Source organism: Anser cygnoides, chromosome 15, assembly GCF_040182565.1.
Source record: "Anser cygnoides isolate HZ-2024a breed goose chromosome 15, Taihu_goose_T2T_genome, whole genome shotgun sequence".
NCBI classification, from domain to species: domain Eukaryota; kingdom Metazoa; phylum Chordata; class Aves; order Anseriformes; family Anatidae; genus Anser; species Anser cygnoides.
In genome coordinates this window covers 16,392,866-16,414,300 of record NC_089887.1, presented here as the reverse complement: position 1 = coordinate 16,414,300, position 21,435 = coordinate 16,392,866, and the positions used below count along the sequence as shown (strand labels likewise).

The 21,435-nt window shown below is 44.0% G+C and overlaps 1 protein-coding gene across 1 annotated transcript; it reads right to left on the bottom strand.

Moving 5' to 3' along the window:
- Positions 1 to 2,522: 2,522 nt before the first annotated feature.
- LOC106041222 (lipopolysaccharide-induced tumor necrosis factor-alpha factor homolog) lies at positions 2,523 to 15,847 on the bottom strand. Its single transcript, XM_048066887.2, has 5 exons — positions 15,697 to 15,847; positions 7,086 to 7,201; positions 5,313 to 5,378; positions 4,032 to 4,191; positions 2,523 to 3,572 (listed from the first exon to the last, which is right to left on the bottom strand). Exons 2-5 carry the CDS (start codon positions 7,186 to 7,188, stop codon positions 3,464 to 3,466), a joined length of 438 nt encoding a protein of 145 aa, XP_047922844.1. The 5' UTR covers positions 7,189 to 7,201; positions 15,697 to 15,847; the 3' UTR covers positions 2,523 to 3,463.
- Between the last annotated feature and the right edge of the window lie 5,588 nt (positions 15,848 to 21,435).

Genomic DNA, 21,435 nt, shown 5'->3' with positions numbered 1-21,435 from the left:
AACCTGTAGCTTTCAATATCTTTAACTTCTCAGAATTCTGATTTTGCTTGTAACACTGCCACCCGCTGGAGCGCTGGCAGCACAGCGCGGGTATCGGGGCTCGTGTACAGCCAGTACAAACTGCGTCCTGCTGGCAAATGCTTACTGGGTGCCACTGGGGCAGTGTTAGGCTGTAACAGGCACAAATTCAGGAAAAATCAGGAGTCGATGCTACCTAGAGCTTATGATTATCTGTCATGTGTGTGGTATTGAGTAAGCTGCATTGCCAATGCACGCATGTAGGCCAACTCTGGCTGGTATTTATTTACATATTAAAAAAAAGTCAGTTTTAGTTTTCTCATCAGATTCGCAGACAAAACTGAATGTCTATGAAAAAAAAAATGCACTTTTTTTTTTTTAGAGGACCTCCCTGTGTGTATCTGGAGTACATAACCAGTGGAAGCAAACAGTCCCTAAATTTTAGGGTGTGGGGAGGTCTAGTTATAGAAAACAAGAAATCACAACACTCACTTTTTGAACTTACTTTTTGAACTTCCTTCTATTAGTAGCAGTAATATCTTCTCAGTAGTCACATTTAAATCCTCTCTGGGCTTTTTCAAGTTAGCAGTTTTTTGGATGTTAAGACTGTCAGTAAATACAGGCTCCGGGTATGGGTTTGTTTTCTTTTTTTTTTCTTTTTTTGTAACAACTCTATAGTTTTTGAGAGCAAATTATTAATTAAAGCCTCAATTCCTTGGTAGTTTTTTATTCAACCTTCCCATAAGCAGCTGCAGTTATAAAATTCGTTAAAAACACGAACCCGTGTTTCTACAAGGAAGAGGGCTGCTATTTCCAAAGCAGGCCAGAGTTGTTCTGTTAGGCATTCAGGCTTCAAGGTTTTCCTTCTGTCACACAAGTTACTTGTTTTCAGCTTCATGAAAGCAGTGTTCATATGCTGCCTCCCTCTGCCATTGATCTCGACATGTGCGGTCTGCACGGGCAGCAGAAAGGAGGTGAGGTGTGTAATCTGAGGGCGGGCAGGCCTCACAGTTCCTTTCTCCTGAGGCACGGAAGGTCTGAGGAAGCCCATGGTTTTCTCAGCCAGGTCAAGATGCTCCTGTAAGCGAGTGCTGACAACACACTTCGGCTATGGTCTCTGTGCCTGAAGTGAGGACAGGGTGCTCCTGTTCAGACCTACCCCGTCTGTCCCCACAGCCTTAATGCTTCACAGTTGATGTTATTGTTCGAGGAGTGAGAGGGTGTTGCATTCAAATACAACAGCGTGTCCAACCTGGCTATGCAGTAACCTGTAAGTACACTAAGAACTGCAGTAAAATAGTTGTTTGAAAAGACTATGGTTGCTTCTACATGGTTGCAGATCGATATAGTTGCAGATATGTGAGAGGGATGTGGAAAGACTTGTTCAGAAGCTGTGGTGATAAAGCAAATGGAAGAAGCTACACAAGTGAAGGAAACTAAAAAGTTTTGAATGATGTGCTTGCTGTGTATAGGGCATTGGTTGCACCTGGTTTTACATGTTCTTCATTTCTAGTCTGCTTGTAAACCTGTGGCTCTCCTACAATGAGCACAACCTCAAAGAAAGCAGTATCTCTACTTAGCTCTCCTAAAAAGTAGGCAGAAGCATGATCACGCTGTTACTGTCCTTGTGTGATAGCAATCACAGCATCGCTGATTAACAAATCTGAGTCTCAATCCAGAAGAGATCCCTTGCATGCGTGCGGTCAGTGCAGCAGTTTCGGCATTGGCAGTAGCTCTGTATTTGGGGGACTGAAGCTCCCCATGGGGGTGCTGGTGGGACACAGACTCGTGGAAGTCCTGGCACCCTCAGGCAGTCCTGCTAAGAGCCTGTGGGGTTGTTCTGCCTCTCCTGTGTAAAACAGCTGAAGAAGGCTGAGTGCGATGAGGTAGAATGGCGTTCTGCTCGGGCAGAGCAGGTTTTGAACGGGGCCCAGGAGCCGGGGTTTGATGGAAGCCGAAGGCTGCCTGGTATCTCCTCTGATCCCCTTGCTCCAGCTGGGCCCAGCCCCGTCCCTCCTTCCTCCCTGTGGCTGTGCCTGGGCTCGGCTCGGGGCCTGCCCCGGGCGCCCGGGGGGCAGCTCTGCCCCGCCGCGGGCCTGAGTCCGCCAGGGGGCGGCCGAGAGCCGGCCGGGGCCGGGGCCGGGGCCGGGCCGGGGCCGGGGCCGGGGCCCCAGCGGGGAGGCCGGGCCGGGCAGGAGGGGCCGTGAGGTGCCTGGGGAGCGCGACTGAGCGGGAGGCGGGAAAGGAGAACCGGTGTTGTCCGGGGATTCCCTCAGGTCGGTAGCCCAGAGGCGAACGCTGACTAGGAAGTTCTGGCTGTTTTACTACTGAAAGTTTGAATTTGTGATGATTTTGTATAAAAGCTGTGGGAAGGAGCACGGGTAGATCGAATGTTCTGCTGAAAGAATCACAAGAAGCAGGCTTGGCTCGTGAACAGCTTGGTGCGGACCAAGGAAAATCCAGAGGTTTTCTCACGTCGCAGGTTGGTTGGAGCAGCTCTGCACCAACACGCTTCATGCTCATGGGCTCCCTGCGAGCTGTGTCGCAGCTGGGGAAGTTTTTGCCTTGCCTCTGGCCTGGCCTCCTCCACACCACTACGTGGGCTGGTGGTTTCCCCAGCTTGCCGGACTCTGTTCCCCAGTGGTACGAGGCTCTTGCAGCCGCCCTGATATTCAGGAGACGTCAGCATGTCAGCACTTGGGTCTGGTTCTGGGAAGTGGAGTGGGTGAGTGCTGGGATGCTGCCTCTACCCCAGTCCCTCAACACAACCTTCTTTCTGTGGCTTAATTGCCTGAAGAACTAAAACACAGATTTTCATCAAATAACGTCAGGCTAAATGGGACGCTTTATGGTTCTTCTAGCTACATGGTTTCTACGGATCTTCCGGAGCATGAACAGGGTGCCTTCAGCGATGGGAATATTTGTTGTATCTCATATGTAACACAGCAATGACAATCTCATAACAGCATTTCATCAATAAATAATAAGAATAATCAGCTACCCCTGTACCACTCACAGCCCTGCAGGGGTAGGTCACATACAAAGAACAGAGAGAAGATCCCAACCAGTCAGTTTCAGTGCATATAAGGTAAGTGCTTCTCTAAAATGTGCTTTTCATGCCTGGTGGGTTGAAAAGTCTGTGTCCCAGCTGGGTTGGAGATCTGAGGGTAGTAGTAGCAGCACTGAAGTACTCACTAGCTGGTCACTTTATAACTCAAGAGAACTATTCAAACAGAGCATGAAATAAGTGAAAATGTAAATTAGTCTTTAAGGCTTTCCATTTTAAAGTCAGTCTAACCATGGTATGGTAAACTCCAGATGACTTAGCCAGGGAGCTGCAGAACCAAAGCCTACTCCTAGGTTTCCTGGCAGTAGTTTTACGTGTGGAATCTTACACCATTAGGGAGCAGAAACTTGGCATCACCTGGTTGCATAAACTCTGTCCTTATAGTCTTTTGTATCTATAAATATGAAAATGGCAGCATGGGCAGTAATGGTCTGCATCCTTGAAGATCTTCACGAAGAAAGGTACAAAGCAGCATCCAAAACAGCACCTACAGGCAAAGAGGAAATGGACATACATGAAGTGATTTACTAACTTTTCTTTTTGTTGGCTTCCTCTATTCTTTGTCTTACTCTGTCTGCCATTTCACAGTATGAATCCACTTGACTCCCAGGTTTCTTAATATTTAAATTGTCTTCCTAAAGGCTAATCATCTTCACCGCTAACATCTTATGCATTAGTCTGATTCTGAATTATGGTAGGGAAGTGAATAATCTACTAATTTTTACTTGTCTTATGAAAAGTAATAACATACTTGGTTAAATTTAGCAACAGATTGCATCCCTGGCAGCCATGATGACTGTGTCTAGTATGGACAGACTGACTTCTTAGGATGTACAGAGAAGGGCTAACTGTCTATATAAGCATTAACTAGAATTTTATTTTTTAATGGATCTATCTTTTTAAACTTCTGCTACGAAGAATCTCCAATGTATACATGAAAGCTTACCCAACCATACACAAGCTGGTGCACAGAAGGTAAGACAGTCTGCCCAGCCTGTAGGTGACCTGTGTGGTGATGTGCTGGCGGCAGGAAGGACATATTGTGGATGTTGGTCTGCTTGAGAAGATTCCTGCTACTATGATCGGAGGCTGAGACACCAGGTAAACTGAGTTTAAGAGGAAACAAGAAGCAGCAAAATTAGGAGGATGTGGAGTATTTTACACATTATTGATTCTTAGTTGTAGAATGTAGGTTCTTAAAATGACCAATCTAGAGCCACTTCTGTTACTAGTATCGACTAAAGGCATATTCACAAGAACTACTGTAATGTTTGTTCTATGTATCCCAACACATTCCTTCTACCAGCCAGTATCTGCATGGATAAAGACATATGCAGGGAGCTGCTTACAGGAAAATCTCTACAGTCAGGCAGTCTCCACTGCTCAGCGTTGACACTGAGAGTTTATCTTCTGATATTTAACGTATTGTGAAAAAGTGTGTTCTCCCTGAAGAAAAGGATTTGAAGGATATAGAGGAGCTTTCTGGATCGGCTTTTCAGTAACTACAAGAAATTCAGAAAAGTAATTATTCCATTATACAAATGTCATCAGTCAGATGCCGGCATGACTCCAGTTAGTAATGTCTGTAACTTCCCTCATGTCTTTTTAGTCTGGATTTGAGTATGTTATACCTCCTTGAGAATTGTGCACCTGGTAGCTACAGGAAAGATTTTTTTACAGAAATATTTTCAGTGAAAAATACCATTTTAAGGCTCCTAAAACAAATTCAGGGTACGTTCAAACTGTAGACTAAAACAAAGATCTGGGCATGGGAAGGTAGTGTCTGTTAGACGGGTAGGATGTATGATATCTGAGTTTGTCTCCTGGTCTTAGGGATTTTAAAAAACAAATGCATCTCCTTCCCTCCCTTAAGAGATGGTACTCAACTTTCTTTGAAGCCTTTCCTCAGTGTCTCCTTTGAGCTTGTCCGCTTACATAAAGGTTACTAGAAAAGGAACAATAAAATAATCTGGACTTAAAATAATTGTTCTGAAAGTTCTAGCTGGTTTAAAAAAAGAGTGCTTCTGCAGACTGGCAACTTTTGGAAAATGAGTCTGAGTCTGTCATCTTAGGTTATCTTCCAACATTTCTGGGGAAATTTTCTATCTTCTTAGATTGTGATTGTTCAGAAAACTCCATCTTTGTAGACTTGAAAACCAAAACCATTTTGCTTTTGTTAGCAGTAGAATTATGAACGTTGTCAGAAACAGAGTCCCCTGGCACATACCTGGTTGCTCAACGGTGGTTGTTTCATGATAGGAGTAAGGTGGAGGAGGAGGATATTCATAACCCCCTATGAAAAGAAAAACAGTAACACAAAAATACATCCTGCTCATGCCTCCCAAAAGCCCTGTTTGGAGTCAAAGCAGCTGCATTGGAAGGTGCCTCACAGGGGAGGTTGACATGACTCAGTGAAGTACAGGATAGGGAACAAATGCTATTGATTTGATTCACAGATTTTTTAAAGCCAAAAGCGACCACAATGACTAGCTGCTCTCATTTTCTGTATAACATAAGCCAAGAAATGAAATACTTTTTTCAACATGAAGGCTTTGACTGCATCTACTCCAGCATAGCATCAGAGTGACGCTTTGTCTAATTTTAAAAACAAAATCAACAGTACCTCTAACTAGGTTGTTTCAATGATTACTACCTTTACTATTAATATTTGGAATCTTTTCTCTAGTCTGAAATTTTATCCAGCTTCAGTTTCCAGCCAAGGAATTCCATCATACCTTTTGCTCTTAAAAAAAAAAAAAAAAAAAGTACCTGGTTAGTGACACCTCAATTTTGTTGTAGTTTTTCTGTTGTTTTTGTTTTTTTGAGGGGGAGACGGAAGGCTTATTTGTAGAAAAAGAAATTTGTAAGAAATTACAAAGTAAAGAATTTCCTCTCTATCTGAAAGAGGAATGTTTTGTGTATAAGAGAATTATCACTTGGGATGTTTTGTGAAGAATCTGCTTCCTCTGTGGCTCTCCACACCGGGACAGGACAGTGCAGCTCAGCGTTAGGTGCGTCAGTGCCTGTCACTTGGATGGCTGAGTAGTTCTGAAGTGAGGCTTTTTGTCCCCAACCTCTTGTAAGTTCTTCTGAGTGTTTAGAAAGAGACCAGACAGATCTTTGTAAAGAAAAATGTGTACAAAGTGCTGATCAGAGTAAAGTGCTCTGAAATGAGTGACGTTCAGAGGCCCAGTGCTTACACATTTAGCCTCATAAGCCACCGTCTGACCTCCCCTTCTGGTTTCTGCTCCACTCCTGTCTGGTGAGTGGCGATTTCCTCAATAGCAGGAAGGCAGAAGAGGTAAAACCACTGATACCAGAGTGTCTTTCAGTGGGCATGGGCTCCAACAGGCAGAAGACAAAGGAGTGTCAGTATGAGAGCAATGCCTAATTTCAGAGCAAAAAGCCAACCCAGCAGTACAGCAGCTCTCGGTGCCTGCTTGCAGTCATTGAGCTGAAATGCCAGCACTTCAGTCGTGATGTTCCCTGTGAGATGGCACCGGGGAAGGGTTGCTCATCGCTACGCAACCCAGGTACAAAACTGACTCATCTAGGGAGGGCAGCTCCGGGCAACAGGAGTGTTTGGGAATAGGCCAGTCCTCTGGAAAACTAGATCACAGTTTAAGTAAGACATAGCCAGTCTGTGTACAGAGTTTGCTGGCTGAACACTTGCTTGTTAGCAATATGGAATTACTGTAGAAAGACGTTTGCAACTCCTTTTCCAATAAAGCAATTGTTGTTAGGAAAATGAGTAACTAAACCAACACAAATGTATGTTTTCCATTTTAAGGGCGTGCCCATTAGGAGATCATACCAGCTTGCCTACCCCACGCTGCATTTTATACACTGGCACAGGCACCTTCTAAACCCATCATGTCCTAGCAAAGCCGGGCCCTTCACGAGGTGGCTTAGTTATGCTCTGGAAAACAGCTATCAGTGTTTGCCCCACAACCACAGAGAGCGCGCTCTTTCCAACGCCCTCCTGGCAAAAGCTGCTTACCCTCTTGGCTGCAGTACTCTGGTGCAGAGGGTTCTTGCCTGTAGGGTTCTTGCTGTTCATACATAACCATGGGAATTTCCACACGTCCCTTCTCACTAGCCATCTCTGTAGTTCACCTGCCAAAAGCAGTACAAAACATCTCCTGTAAGTGACTTTCAGTGCCCTGCACTTGTCAGTGCCTCCTTCTGTAGTTCTTACACTTGGATTTCATGTAGAGGAAAACCAGCACTTCTAATGTTCTGTGTGTTTCACAGACTGAAGTGTGGTCAGTTACTGTTACACTTCCTCATGAGGAAGATGGGAAGAACAGAAATTACAATATTTCTTTACTTATTTCTTTGTGTTGGAAAGCTAAAACTGTTCACCCAGCAAACACTATGCAAAGTGTTCAGTGGGACTGAAAGTGCTACCTTTAGAGAAAAGTTGTAATTTTTTTTCTATGAATTGTCAAAATGATCAAGGAAGGGAAGATCACACTTCAGAGCACCTGTAAAAGCCCTTCGTGTATCATTAAGTCAGAGCATGCAACTGTGCAACCCATGGCAATTTGGATCTTTCGTCTGCTTATTGTGCAACCTTATCATCACCATTGCTATGACCAGTTCTGTACCGTGAAACTATTGTCTCATCACTACTGTGACATGCTTTTGTTGGGCAAGATCGTCATTAAATATGACTGTGCTACCTGAGGCTCCGAACAAGATCAGGCCACAAAGTATGTGTGTTTTGCAGGTGTTAGCAGGGACTGTTCACAACACAGGAGAGGGGGAGGAGGAGGACACAGCTACAGATGTGCGTTTGTATTACTGTGAATAGAAAGGTGTTAATTATTCCATTAAGCACCAAAGCTTAATGCGGGAAAAAGCACCAAAGATAGAATCACAGAATGGTCTGGGTTGGAAGCGACCTTAAAAATCACGTAGTCCACCTCCCTGCCATGAGCAGGGACATCCTTCACTAGACCAGGTTGCCCAAAGCCCCACCTGTGAGGCATGCACAGCTTCTCTGGGCAACCTGTTCCAGTGCCTCACCACCTTCATCGTGAAATGTTTCTTCCTCATATTCAATCTAAATCTCTACTCTTTCAGTTTAAAGCTATTGCCCCTTATCTTGTCATACAGGCACTGTTTTATTTAAAAAAAGAAGTTTGTCTTTCATTTGTCTTTCTTACATGCCCCCTTTATATATTGAAAGGCTGCATTAAGGTCTCCCCAGATCCTTCTCTTCCCCAGGTTGAGCAGCCCCATCAATCTCAGCCTCTTTTCATAGGAGAGGTGCCCCAGCTCTCTGATCATTTTTGTGGCCTCCTCCAGACCTACTCCTACAGGTCCCTGTCCCCCTTGTGCCGGGGGTCCCAGCAGCACTGCAGGTGAGACCACAAGATAGTAGAGGGGGAGAATCACCTTCCTCAACCAGATGCTTCTGAGGGCTGCCGAATGAGTCTGGCACAGGGTTACTGGCTGCTCAGAGGCTTAGGTAACTCCACGGAGCACCTTGCGGTCCAGCTACGTGTCCTGTGTCACCATGCAGGTGCCTTCCCTGTTTTGGGTCGGGGCTGTGGCCGTCCGACGCAGTCATGAGGGATTATGTTAAGAGACATTTGGATAAGCAAGTAGAGACTGAGAAATGTAACATGTGGCAAGCCAGCACAAGCTGCATGAATATGTGAGGTCAAACTGGAGGAGCATGGAAATTTCTGAACAGGGCAAAATGATCTCAGCAGGCCTGCTTTCAGTGTGTGTTGGGGGGCAAGATGTAGGGGGGAGTGCAAAAGGGGGGGGGGGGGGGAGTCTGGCATGATGAAATGAAATACCAGTCCTAGGGAGGAAGAAAAGAAGGTATTTAAAAGAATCACTAAGAAGTGCTGTAATTGTCACAGACCTGGATGAGAGGGAAGTGAAAATGGTAGCAGAATGAATAATAAAGCTAATAAGTGGGATGGTGTAGAGAAAACATCAGAAATACAATATTGGCCATGTTAAGGCCAAGCAAGTTGGAGAAAATTGCTAATATATGGATTGGAGAGGAGGGATGGGGAAAAGTGTATCTCAGTATACTTGGTGTAGAGAAGCTAAACCAGACCGGGAATGTCAGATGTATCAGTAGGCCGACGGGGAACCTTCAAGAGGATCTCACTGAGAAGAAAAAACAAAAGCTGAGAATCAAGAGGCCTTGGGTAAGATGATGTAGTGAGAGCCAAGGGAGGGCCATGATCAATGGAGAAGAGTCTCAGCAGTAACTGCAGGTTCAGAAGTGCGATAATAGACAAATGTTGCATTAGCCAGTGTCGATGGCCCCATGAGCTGTTTCTTTAGGACAAAGATCAGTGGGCAAAAATTTAGGGAGTGTGTTCAATTTTTTTGGCTTATTGCTATCTTGGTACTTAAACATCATACACTAAATACTGGGTGGTGTCCGTTCTGATGACATTTCTGTTCAATTCATCTCACTCGTAAAACAGGAAAAAGAAGGAAGGGATTTTGAATTTCATCCAGTGACTGTAGGCCCAGGCAAAAGGCCTGTCATGAAGCCCAGAGCAGGAGGGAATAATAATAATAATGGTTAACATAGTGAGAACATTGCAAGCTAACAGCTGAATGCGAGCAGGCACTGACTAATGCTTACTCCACCCAGCAAGGTATTGGTACAACAGCACCAGCTAAATGCATAGGGCAGGCGATGCAGGAGACAAACCAGTGACGTCTGACTCGGCAGCAGAGCCAGGAATACGGGGGGTAGACCTCGTCTATGTTTCAGAGGCATTGAGCTCTGAAGCCACAGGCTGTAGGTGTTGATAAAGGTGGTGCCCTGAACGTGCATCGCCCTCAGTGTCTCGTCAGGCAGTTAGTAGTGCTGCCGGTAGCCCCGTGTGTTGTGGTGGAGCACCTGCCCCAGAGATGGGCAGGAGCTGCGGGTCCCTTCTGACTCGGGATATTCTGCGATTCCAACTGGACGGGCAGCTGGGCCCAGCGTCTGCAGGAGCTTCCTCAGCCTCCCTGGGAGGAAGTGCCCCGGGGTTAGCTAACTTCTGGGCCTGAGCACTGCAAGCTCAGAGGCTCAGAACAGCGTTCCTTGGAGTGCTCTATGCAACTCAGGAGGCCCTTTTATTTACCACATAAGTGGTCACTCTCAGTTTTTGGTTGCTACTGGGCCTGTGATGTCTGAGAGCCCTCTGGGGCTGCGAGCCCCCAAATCTCTAAGTGTTACTGCCATGGGTTATAGCTGGAGCCTTTCCTCTCCGCTCTTGGAGGTGATTGTCTGCTGGCAAGGAAGGCACAGCAGAGAATGGGCAGTGTTAGTAAGGAACCTTGTAGGAAAAAATGGTAAGGAGAACTATCAGGCAACAACTCCTGAAGAGGAATAGGAAAGAATAGGAAAACGTCCTATAAACATATTGTAAACATTAGGTCATCTGGGTCCTCCAGAACCCAGCAGCGTGTAGGAGGCCCACACTTAATACAGAGGGAGGTGGTGTAGGTGTCTTGTCTGCAGTCATGCTGGGCAAAGAGCTCTCCACAAGGGCAGAGCAGAGCCCTGTGCACTCCTGACATGGGGGCTTGGTTTGTCTGGAGCACCTGAGATTGGCTTAAGGAATTGCAAACTACCTAACTTGCAGGCAGGAACATGCAGGCCGAGGAGCACAGAAACAAGTCTGTGCCTTCTCTACTCTGAAGTCTCAGTCTCTTCTACATGTGGGCAGGTTCAGATTTTGCACTGGAAACTAAAACTCACTTTACATCCCGTGGAAATTAGTATTAAAAAAAAAAGAAAGAGAGAGAGAAAGCAAATCCTGCCCTGAGGCATATATACAAAGATCCAATTCAGAGAAAGGAAGGTGCAAAGTCTTTATGTTCCAGGAAGGACATGTCCTAGGGGAGAATAGGCAATGGCAGTTTCTATCATCTTCCTCTGGGTTTGCTCCAGGCCCTCGTGTTCTGGTGTGAAGAGCAGTGCTCACACAGCCAAGCAAAGCTGGTGAAATGCAGAACTCCGTGGCAGGGAGCACTCTCCAGCACTCACGCACGCCTCTGCACATCCCCTCCCGAGCATCCCCGATGGCTAAATAGTCCCGTAGATGAGACTAGTCTGACATGCGTTTCTAGGTGCCTGCAGAGAGGCACAGGCCCTGTCATCTGTGCTATACAAAGGGGAAACTAAGGCACACAGAGGACAGTCTTGTCAGGAGTCCTGAGAGAATTGTCGTTTGGCCTCCCATGTACAGGTGAAGTAGTTGCAAAGAGAACAAAGATTTTCCTCCTGTCTTTACTATATTTTTTGCAGAAGGGGTTTTCAGTTGTTGTGTATTTGCAATGATGGGCAGAAGTGCAGTCATATGAAAGTGTATGAAAATCAACCATTTTTTCACTTTTCAAAAGCATTTTTTCCAGCTTGATTCCAATTTTGATGGGAATGTGCGTTTCCCACAAGCACCTCTCCTAGGGTGACATTGTGGTACTTGAAATGGAGGTGTTCATGAGACTGGAGTGTCTACCCCATGGGATTTGTGTCCATTTTGACTGAAGTGTAGCTCAGTAGAGCATGAACTGGGAGTTACTGAACTGTCATTTCCGAAATCTCATTGCCTGAATGCTGATACCTTTGTTTTAGTCTTATGAGCCTGTGCCAATGACGTATTTATGATTTCATTTGAGGAACTGAAGTTGACTGCAGCATTAATTCTTCTCCATTCAGATTCAGAACCTATAGCCTGGAGAAGAGGCAGATGGGATTGGCAGGTGTGTGTGCGTGTCAGAGCCCAGGTAACACTTCCTTTGCCTCTCTGTTCTGTTCTGTGGCAGTTCTCTGTCAGAAGTAGATTGGTCTAATTAAAAATGATTTGGTACCGTGGTGAAAACTGGTCAGAGTTTTCTAATCCTTTTCGTATTTTACTGAGTCTTTTTTTAGCAAGAAGGTTAATTGTTGGTCTTGTACTGCAGACTCCAAATGAGGTTTCCAAAGTGTTTTCAAGAGCACTTCACATTGGCCTGCCTCTATTCCAACTGAAGCAGTGGTGCTACTCCCAGGACCTAGTCGTGGACGTAGCAGCACAAAACAGCCAGCACTTCTTCTCGAGTAGAGGAGAAAATGTAGGCAGAAGTGGTTATGTGAGAGCGACTAAAGTTGCAAAGGGCTGTCTGCACCCTGTCTGTACTACAGCTGGCATTAAGAGCTGGATCCATATCATGGCAGCCAGCACGAGGCTATCCTATCTGGCTGTCACGTCGTGTACCAGGATGGCATCCAGAATCTTAGGCAGGACAGGAGCAAGAGGCTTTGTGAGAAAAATATTTACTCCCTGTTCCAGCTCCAGCTGATGTCAGTGTGGGATTTGACATTGACTTTAGTTTTGTGTGTTGGAATATTAACATTAAAATCCTATAGGAAGTGATCTGCAGGTTTCATGGATGTGTGGAGGTATAGCAGTTTTCACCAGGGATCTCTTGGTTTGGAGAATACTAGTCCAAAGACTACTTTGCTGTGATGTGTTCTTGCTCTCCTCTCATTGCTAGTTTAATGTTTCCTTGGGCAATTAGCCCTTCCAGCTGCATTTATGAAACAATTTCAATTTCTCTTATTTTAAAGAGTGACCATTAAAACACCATTGTTGGCATGCAGTTGCATCTGTGGCTTGAATAATATTGAGTGCATCTGTTTTACTCTATTAAAGCAGTTAATTCTAGTTTTCAGCCAGCAATGAAACACTGAATTCCTCAGTGGAGAGGTCTTCTCCCATTAGCCCAGAATTTGTTGTTTAGGGTAACATTCACAATGTGCCGAGGCTTTTCAGATGTTCAGGAAGGAAGAGTTCCAGCTCTAATACAGATAAACAAAGAGTTGGGGAGCAGCATTCAGGTATATGTTTATTTGTATTCTTAAAATAGAAGCTTAAAGACATGACAGCAGGCAGCATATAAAAAGTTGGACATTAAAAAAATATTCAACATGTCTGATATAGACATCCTGTCAATGAAATCAATGAAGGATGCTCTGAAAGTACTGTGCTACCCTGCTGCCTTTTCAAGTTCTTTACTCTAGAATTGCAGTTTTAATCCTATGGTTATTCTGATTTTTAAGCCTGTACCAGGCTACCAGTTTCCTCTCTCAAGTGGAGAGGATGGAGCTATGGGGGATTCAGCTGCGTATGAACCATGTTGCTTGTTGCAAGCTCTTCACTTGGTTCCATTGGCTTGTCTGTTGGCCGCATTGACTCACCAGCCAATATGTAAGGGCCCTGCTTCAGGTGGTCAGTGGAAGAAGGTTGATCATCTGTTGAAGCCATCGGAATGGTTTTGTTATTGACCCAGAGAGCTGGGCAAGAACCCAGAATGTCATTGTGTAGATAGATGTTGCTCCTCCTCTCCCTCGTGTACAAGGAGATATTTATGTGTAATCCAAGTCACAGTGGCTTAAATGGCAGTTTAGAGCACAAAGAGAATAACTGTTGTTCACAAAATTAGGAAGAAGCATTTACTGAAGAGCGAAATGCTGGTGAGCTGAGCTCCTCAGAAAGAGCTCTTGGCTCTTGGACCGATCTGCAGAAAGCCCTTTATCCTTCATGATACTGTAAATGGTTACAAAAATGCAAACGTATTTGAAACCTTTTCTTTTTTTTTCTTTTTTCTTTTTTTTTGTCTTCCTTCAGTGCATTTGCAGTAATGTGCACCCGGAAGGCTGGTCGCCTGGTTGCTGGGCTTGCACAGGCAGCTGCAGCATTCGTGCATGCAAATCAGTGTGCAGGGCAGCCTGGCCCTGCCTACGTGGACTCACCAGGCTGCTGCCTAGGCAGGGACTCCCTGGATTTTCCAGTCCTGTCCCAGGTCAGACGTTTAAGTTAGGTTATTCCTCCTCGAAGGGAGTTCAAGTCTATAATTTAGTGCATCTGCTCCTGCTGCTCTCACCTCTAAAGCAGTTCAAAATATTGTAAACTTTTACAAACCTTCTGGCCTAAACTTATTCATGGGAGCTTATCCCTGCTTGTTATTGTGCCAGAATCACCCTTTTAGAAAAGTCCTCCCCCAGAAAGCTTTTCTATCTCTTTGCAGCCTTTCACAGCACTACACAGTTTGTTGCGTCCTTCTCATTTCTGTACAGTAAATTTATCCTTCTTGGACATGAGTGCCCAGATGAGCTCTGTCCTCAACCTATATAATGGTATAAATGTCTTTTTATATTTAGTGGAAATGCTGTCTATAGTATAATCCAGAGTACTTTTTCCTCTTCTACAGTCACATTGTGCTGATGGCTTGTATTTATGCTGTCATCAACCAGTAGTAGGTCTTTCTCCTCTGATGTAATTTCCTACTAATGAATTTGTAGTTGAAATTCCTGATAGTATTTACTAAATGTATAGCTTTGTAGCATTACAACAGATACAAATTCTGTCACGGCAATTGTCTAGGCTCTCTCATTCCGTGTGCAACAGATTTTATGCTTCCCAACTTTGTGTCTTCATTCATACGTTTTATTAGTCACTCCTATATTTCTGTGAAGGTTATTAATTAAAATACTAAATAAGATCTGTCACTGATTTCTGTGTGAACCTTTGATGTAAACAAGATGTCTCTCTTAATACCTGCTCCTTAATTTACTGTTTGAGGCATAATCCCTTGCCTTCCTCAGATGACCAGCCTCACATTTAAAGGGCCCTTGTTGTGAAGAATGAGGAGGATTGGGCCATGAGATTGCATTAGACCTTCTCCCTCCCTAATTACCGTTCCAGAAATAGAGTACTAACTGCCAAAAGGAAGCACTGTCCAGTGGTTTGTGCATTAACCTGTGCTGAGGGGAAAAAAAGATGGGTTCAGTTCCTGTTCTGCAGCAGTGATGATGAGCAAATTAGTCTTGGTTTTGCTCAGCTCTGCTCTATACAGAAATACTGTATCAAGGAGATACGATGTCCATTCTGCAGTAACATGGTCCAAACGTGGTTATGTCTTGTCTTAAAATTTGAGCAAGCAGCAGAAGATAGGAAATACCAACTTCAGTCTCTGCCTTTGTACTGTCTTGACACAGTTTTGGCTGTCACATTCCCTTCTAGCTGTCTGAACTGAGCGCAGCCTTACACAATTGCTTTCAGCACTTCATCATTACCTTAAAATTTGATATTTGCATCTTTTATTTGATTCTTTTACAGATTAACATTCCCTACTGAGAGCATTGAATCATGGGTAGCCAGCATTTCATTTATACCCAGGTAAAAATAATGTCCAGAACTTGTCCTTCACTTGAAAACTGATAGAACAGCTTAAGTAACGTGACATAGCAACTGGACTAGCAACTCTTACAAAGTTATGGATAAACATTAATTTGTAGAAAGCAGGTTTGTGCCCTGCTTTTGTGTGTGAGCTAAGCCCTTTCCTATGGCGCATTAGTCTAACTTTCTATTCTTATTACTTTTCTCATCTTCATGTGAAGTATCCTAGGAACAATCTTTGCCTCCAGATTTCCAAAGCTTGGTGAAGCTTGACAATGTAATTATAAAGAGTTAACATTTACAGCCCAGAGCCACAGCTGTCATACTCCTTGAGCTCCCTGTCGTATCCTTGCCACATCCCTCTCTTTATTTGTAAGTAAACACAGTACTGATTCAAAGTAATTTGAAAGCTCTTACCTTTATGTAGCTCTGGCAAGTCTTTGGAGCAAAAATGCTTCAAAAGTTGTTCACTTCATCCACGTCTTTCCAGTGCAGCTGTGTCTAGGAAAGAAAGTAGCGCACATGACCACTGACATGGCCTGCCGTCATGCCTCAGCAGTGTATGGAGCTGAAGAAGCCAGCGAGTCAGGTTGGTAGACACTATATAATTATCCCAGCCTACAGCTCACACCTGCTTTGCAGGAAAAGGAATGTTGCGTGACAGGCTTGCACCAGAGTTTTTCCCAGATAGTTTTCAAATATCAGATTGAGTTTATTTCATGCTATCTTGAAGCCTACTTGAGGATAATCAGAAGAAATATGGGGTTAACTGGAGGACAATGGAGAGAAGAGGATAACCTAACCTGTCACACTTTTATACCAAACTGTCACACAGAATGATGAAAAGCCATAGGTACTGTTGGGTCTGGGGCTCTGACATTTTGTTCTTGAAGTCAGTGATCAGTTTTGGTTTCTGACTGATAAAGTGTTTATGCCTAGATCGGCAAATACACCTGGGCTGGGTGGTAGACATTGACATTATAGCTATGATCTTCTAGGTAACTAGGTTTGTGTCTGAGCTCGACTTTCTGTGCAAACAATGCTTTATCTCTGCGCTGGGTGACCTGGGCTGGCTGCCAGGCCCCCACCCAGCTGCTCTTTCACTCCACCTTCTCAACAGGACATGGGGAGGAGGTAAGATAGAAAAGCTCATGGACTGAGATAGAGACGGGGAGATCACTTGCCAGTTACCATCATGTGCAAGACAGAGGTGACCTGGGGAAAATTAATTTAATATATTGCCAATTAAGATAGAGTTGGATGGTGAGAAAGACCAAAGCTAAAACTCATTCCCTCAGCCCCTCCTTCCCAAGCTTAACTTCACTCCTTTGCTCCCAACCCATCTACCTGCTCCCCACCCCAAATGGCGCAGGGCAGTCAGGAATGGGGACTGTAGTCAGGTCATAACAGTTTTACTTATCCCAGATTTCATCTTCAATACCTTTTCACCACCTATTGTAGTTATACATTATAGATATACCTCTTGACATTTAACCTCATATACCTCTTCCCATTAAATTCAAACATCCTTCATTGCCTACCGTATTTAGCCATACACATGGGAGTGATCTTCTTTCTCCTTCAACAGAAATGACCAGTGGACCCTAAGAAATAAAACATTCCCTAAGAAAATGTTGTCAAGATACATCTACTCAAAGCATTTCTCTTTGAATAAAGCAGCAATTTAATGTCTCTGTTCAAATTAAATTGTGTAATAATATTGTGATCATTCCCTTCACATGAGTGAAGGAGTGAATAACTTGCTTGGTATCACACAGGAAACCTGGGGAAGAGCAAAGACTTGAAATGCAAAACTAGGATCAGCCAAGCTTAGTGTCTGCCATCCCTTCATATTTTGAGAGTAGCCTAGAGCTGGGGCTTGTCAGGGGAGTCTGCTACTATTCTGAGGAGGGTTAAAGGTAGCTCATGCATAGTGCAGAAAGTGCTGAGCCTCCTGCCAGTGATGCAGACTTGGGCAAGAGTTCTGTATCTGGTCTTTGAGTCCAGGTGAGAGATGAAGGCGATGTGCTTTCACCATTAACATCATCCATTAACAATAAATCATCCATTATCAACAACAAATCTCTGTTTACGTGACTTTCCAAGCCATGCTGACAAAAGGAGCATAAAAACCTGGAGGACGCAGCTCTTTGCTCTGTTCTTCCTTTACTCACGGGCAGTTTCTCAGCCATACCTTAGTTCTAAACCTTTTGCTAATTATTTTTCATTCCTGACCATTGAAGGTCAGGGGCTTCCTGCTCTGCAGCCCATTCTTCAATAAGACTGCCAGCACTGATGGGCAGGGGAAGTAATCCTCGTCCCCGTGTGCCTGGTAAGATCTCGACACACTGATGTGTTTTCACTGTGAGCTGAGGGCAGGAGGGGCTCCATGCACAGAGATGCCCCTGCAGCCCGGGCAGCCCTGCGGGGAGCAGGGCGAGGAGTGGCAGGGAGGAGCTGCTACGTCCTCCTGGTAGCCCCCCATTCCTCTGCTCCACTGGGGTGGGTAGGAGTCAGCAATGAAAGAGCAAAGCTTTGGAGTGGAGGGAGGAAAGGTGTCTCAATATCTCTCTTTTTGTTTCTAATTACCTGAAATTATGTATTTCACTTGGCAATAAGTTAATATTCCCAATGTTGAGCCTGTTTTGCCCATGGTGATAACTGACAAGTGATCTCTCTGTCTTACTCTCAATCCATGAGCCTTCCCATTCCAGTTCCTCCTGTTTTCTCTGCCTGTCCCACTGAGGTGGGAGTGTGAGCAGCTGGGCAGGAGCATGGCTTTTAGCGAAGGTTAACCCAGCACAAACTCTCACTCTGTCTCTTTACTTTCTGTCCCTTGCAGATGCAGTCATTAACAACGCATGGTTCCCGTGAGATACAAACATCAGCATAAGATATTCAGTCACCAGTTGTCTCAAACCTTTCAGCTACAGATCCATCTGTAAAAATCTGACCCTCTGCTAGCACACTAGGGCTGGTTTAAGTTTTTCTTAGAAACACCTTATTTATTTTCATTCATAACATGCTTTGCACTGGTGAAAATCAAGAATGAAGGGATGATGTTGATGAGCAAATAATAAAATGAATGAAATGGAGAGGATAGTGAGCCTTCTGAAACTCTGCCTGGCACAGGAATCCAGAAAGTTACAGGGTAGAGAGAATATGTGTTAGAATACATCTCAGCATATTCAGATATGTACTGGTGAACGTCCTGCTAGCATTAGAGAAACGTGTAATGTGCACCTGACTTTTTAGGGGTTCCATACAAGAACTTGTCAGTATAGGCAGAGGCTGGATGTTCATACAGTTGCTGCATGTTCATACTGCAACATACGTTCCTTAAAGAGGTGTTTTAGGATCTAGCGAAAAAGCTCTGTACTGAAGAAAGAAATGAGGGAGGTGACAAAACAGTAACAAGAATAGTCTCTTTTTGTTTGTTATTTATTTCTGTTTATGATAGCTAAATATCTGTGAAATGATGCTTCTGAGATGGTCCCCTGCAATCTGAACCTCAGCAATATGTTTGTGAGTGTGCATGGGATAAAAGCCAGGGATACAAAAATGTGCATTTGTTTCTCTTGGTTTTAAAAGTAAGTGTCCATAGCATGTGAGATGGGGGAAGGGGAATGGCTACCAACATGCATGTTGCAGGGGCTGCCCGTGCATGATTGCCTCCTTCCCGTTCCTACTCCTGCCCAGGTCCATGGGGAGCCAGGGACATACCCAGCACAGGCTGGGTTTTCTTTCATTTATGGAAACACTTGATAAGGTAGGCTAAGGCTAGGTTTGAGGATGGCTGTGTTTGTTTATCAAATTCCAATTTCTATGTGGCAGGGTATTGTGAGCCTATCTATTTCTTATGAAATATTATTTCTCTGAACATATTGGGTGTTCTGGAGGGCACGGAGTTTAGACTCAGCTACAGTTCCCCTCTTGTAATTTGCATATAAAAATGTTAGCTTAGTGATTATGTATGTTCTTTTTGTCATGAAGCTGGTAATCAGTAGCCCTGAAATCTTTCACTCCTTGCTTTTCAGTGACTGCAACATTGCATCAGAGATGCTGCCATTAAACAGGAAATGAACTGGTGGGAGAAGGGGCTCGCTTCTTGGGGAGAGGTGTCTTTTTTACCCCTTCTCCTCTACCCTCTTTTCTTTTTTAACTCCCGAAGAGTAGAGGGGGAATAAAAAGTGGTGGAACCCTGAGCGCATGCAAAGGTGCTCGTGCGCAGGAAATTCTTACTGCGGTGCAGGGCAGCTTAAGTGCTTAAATATTTAGGACAGCTTTAATGCTTAATATACTGCCAAGTTGATGCTTATGAAAGAAGTAGAAGCTATTTAAGCTCCTGGGGCTGTTTCCAGTCGTAAAGGAGGCAGGCACTCACTTGAGAGAGAGGTCTGTTTTGCCTCTTCCAGGTGCTATTTGGCATCCACATGTTCTCACATCTCCAGCCTTTGTTATAGGTGGGATGGGAGGATGCAAAGGTACCTCTTTTTTCCTGACATACCCACCTTCCTCCCTGCTGTGGTCACCCACCAACCGCACCACGATTCTTCAGTCTGTGGGGGAAGTGGGTGATTTTAAACCTTTGTTTACCTGCATATCGCCGGCTTTCTTTTGCAATCTTAATTATGCTGTTTGTTCTAAGAGGAACTGTGTAATGCTTAGCAAAGAGCAAGATTGTATCAGTCCCCTGAATAATTATATTATTCCCCTGAATATCACGTATGCTATCAGAAACAAACAAGGATGTAATAATCATTATAAATGAGTCCATCAGAGTTGATTGCTTTCTCTACCATCACAAAAGATTGTTGCTATGTCGAGTTCTTTAGTTTTTTCCCCTCTGTTTTTGCTTACAGTCTTTCATGTGATGGGACAACTGGAATCAAGACTTTTCTTTTTTTTCTGTGTGTGGTTGATTACACTAGGTCTGACTGTAGATGTTGTGAGCATGCAGTTAAGATCAGAAGGATCATTGTATGTGATGCAGGCTGTAAAACCTCACCCAGGGGTTTCTCCAAAACTGCCAGTGGAGCCAGAGCACGTCTGGATATCGAGCACTCAACCAGCTAGCTTACACTGTGCTCCTATCTTGTAGGTGGATAAAACTGAGAGATGTATTCCTCCATTTATTCCCTTTTAATAGCTTGTGTGTTCTTTGAAGCACAAGTGTCTCTTGCTGGTTGGTGTTCAGGGTCTAGCCCAGTGGACTTAAATGTCTCTTAAAACGTGACAAAAACAAGGGTGAATTTAGATCTTCTTATAGACAATGCATATTTTAATATAGTTTCTCTGATATTGGAAAATTGATAATGAATGAAGGCCCTTTCCCAATAAAACAACTGTCTGTTAGCTTGGCAAAAAATCTGAACCGTCTTTGCAGTTATAAAAAGAGAGACCTCGTGCACACAATTCCTGTCCTGTATATGTCAGGAAATATTTATATGCAATCAATTGTATCTAGAGCTGACTGTTTTGTAATTCAAGAAATCTCAGTACCTGTGAATATTGCTGCTATTGTCTTCTAAAATCATAGTGTAGATAGAAAAACATTCCTTTCCCGATTGAAATGCCAATTCACTATTGATGAGCATACATCCTATTGACTGGGAACTTACCTGTCCTGTTTGCTATCTGAATACAGCATATTTCTTAGAACACTGATTACACAAGAAGGATAACAGTGAGTCAGGTAAGAAACATCACTCTTTTCAGATAAGATCTACAGATGTTGCTGTAATATGCAAAGTAAATGTTTGAGTGACACATAGCTTAATACAAAGCAGAAACCACTTATATGCGATGGTTTCCAGATGAAAAAATGATCTGCAATATGAAAAATTGTACATGGGCTTTTTCTAGTAATATGCCTATTAAAATAAGATGTATAAAACAGAACCAGCCACATGTGATTCAGGAATCTGAAAAATCCATGTATGCTTTGTAGCTAAAGCTGATCTGAAACCTCAGCCTGCTGTAGCTGGATTGTGTGCCTAGCCACAGTGGGGACCATTACCTAATTGTGTTAGCAGCGATTTTCCTTTCTGTTTTTCTTCTAATATAACAGTTCTAAGAGCTCTGAGCCAGATGTCAGAAAACATCATTGGAGCATTCACACAGTCTTACTCATTGATGATGTGAGGTATACAAAGC

What these genes read in the sequence shown, in the direction of transcription:
- LOC106041222 (XM_048066887.2), bottom strand. Translation starts at nt 7,188, where the DNA reads ATGGCTAGTGAGAAGGGACGTGTGGAAATTCCCATGGTTATGTATGAA. An exon ending in AGAGTACTGCAGCCAAGAGG is followed by an intron (nt 5,379 to 7,085) that starts GTAAGCAGCTTT and finishes TTCTTTTCATAG; the next exon opens with GGGGTTATGAATATCCTCCT. An exon ending in AACCACCGTTGAGCAACCAG is followed by an intron (nt 4,192 to 5,312) that starts GTATGTGCCAGG and finishes TCTTAAACTCAG; the next exon opens with TTTACCTGGTGTCTCAGCCT.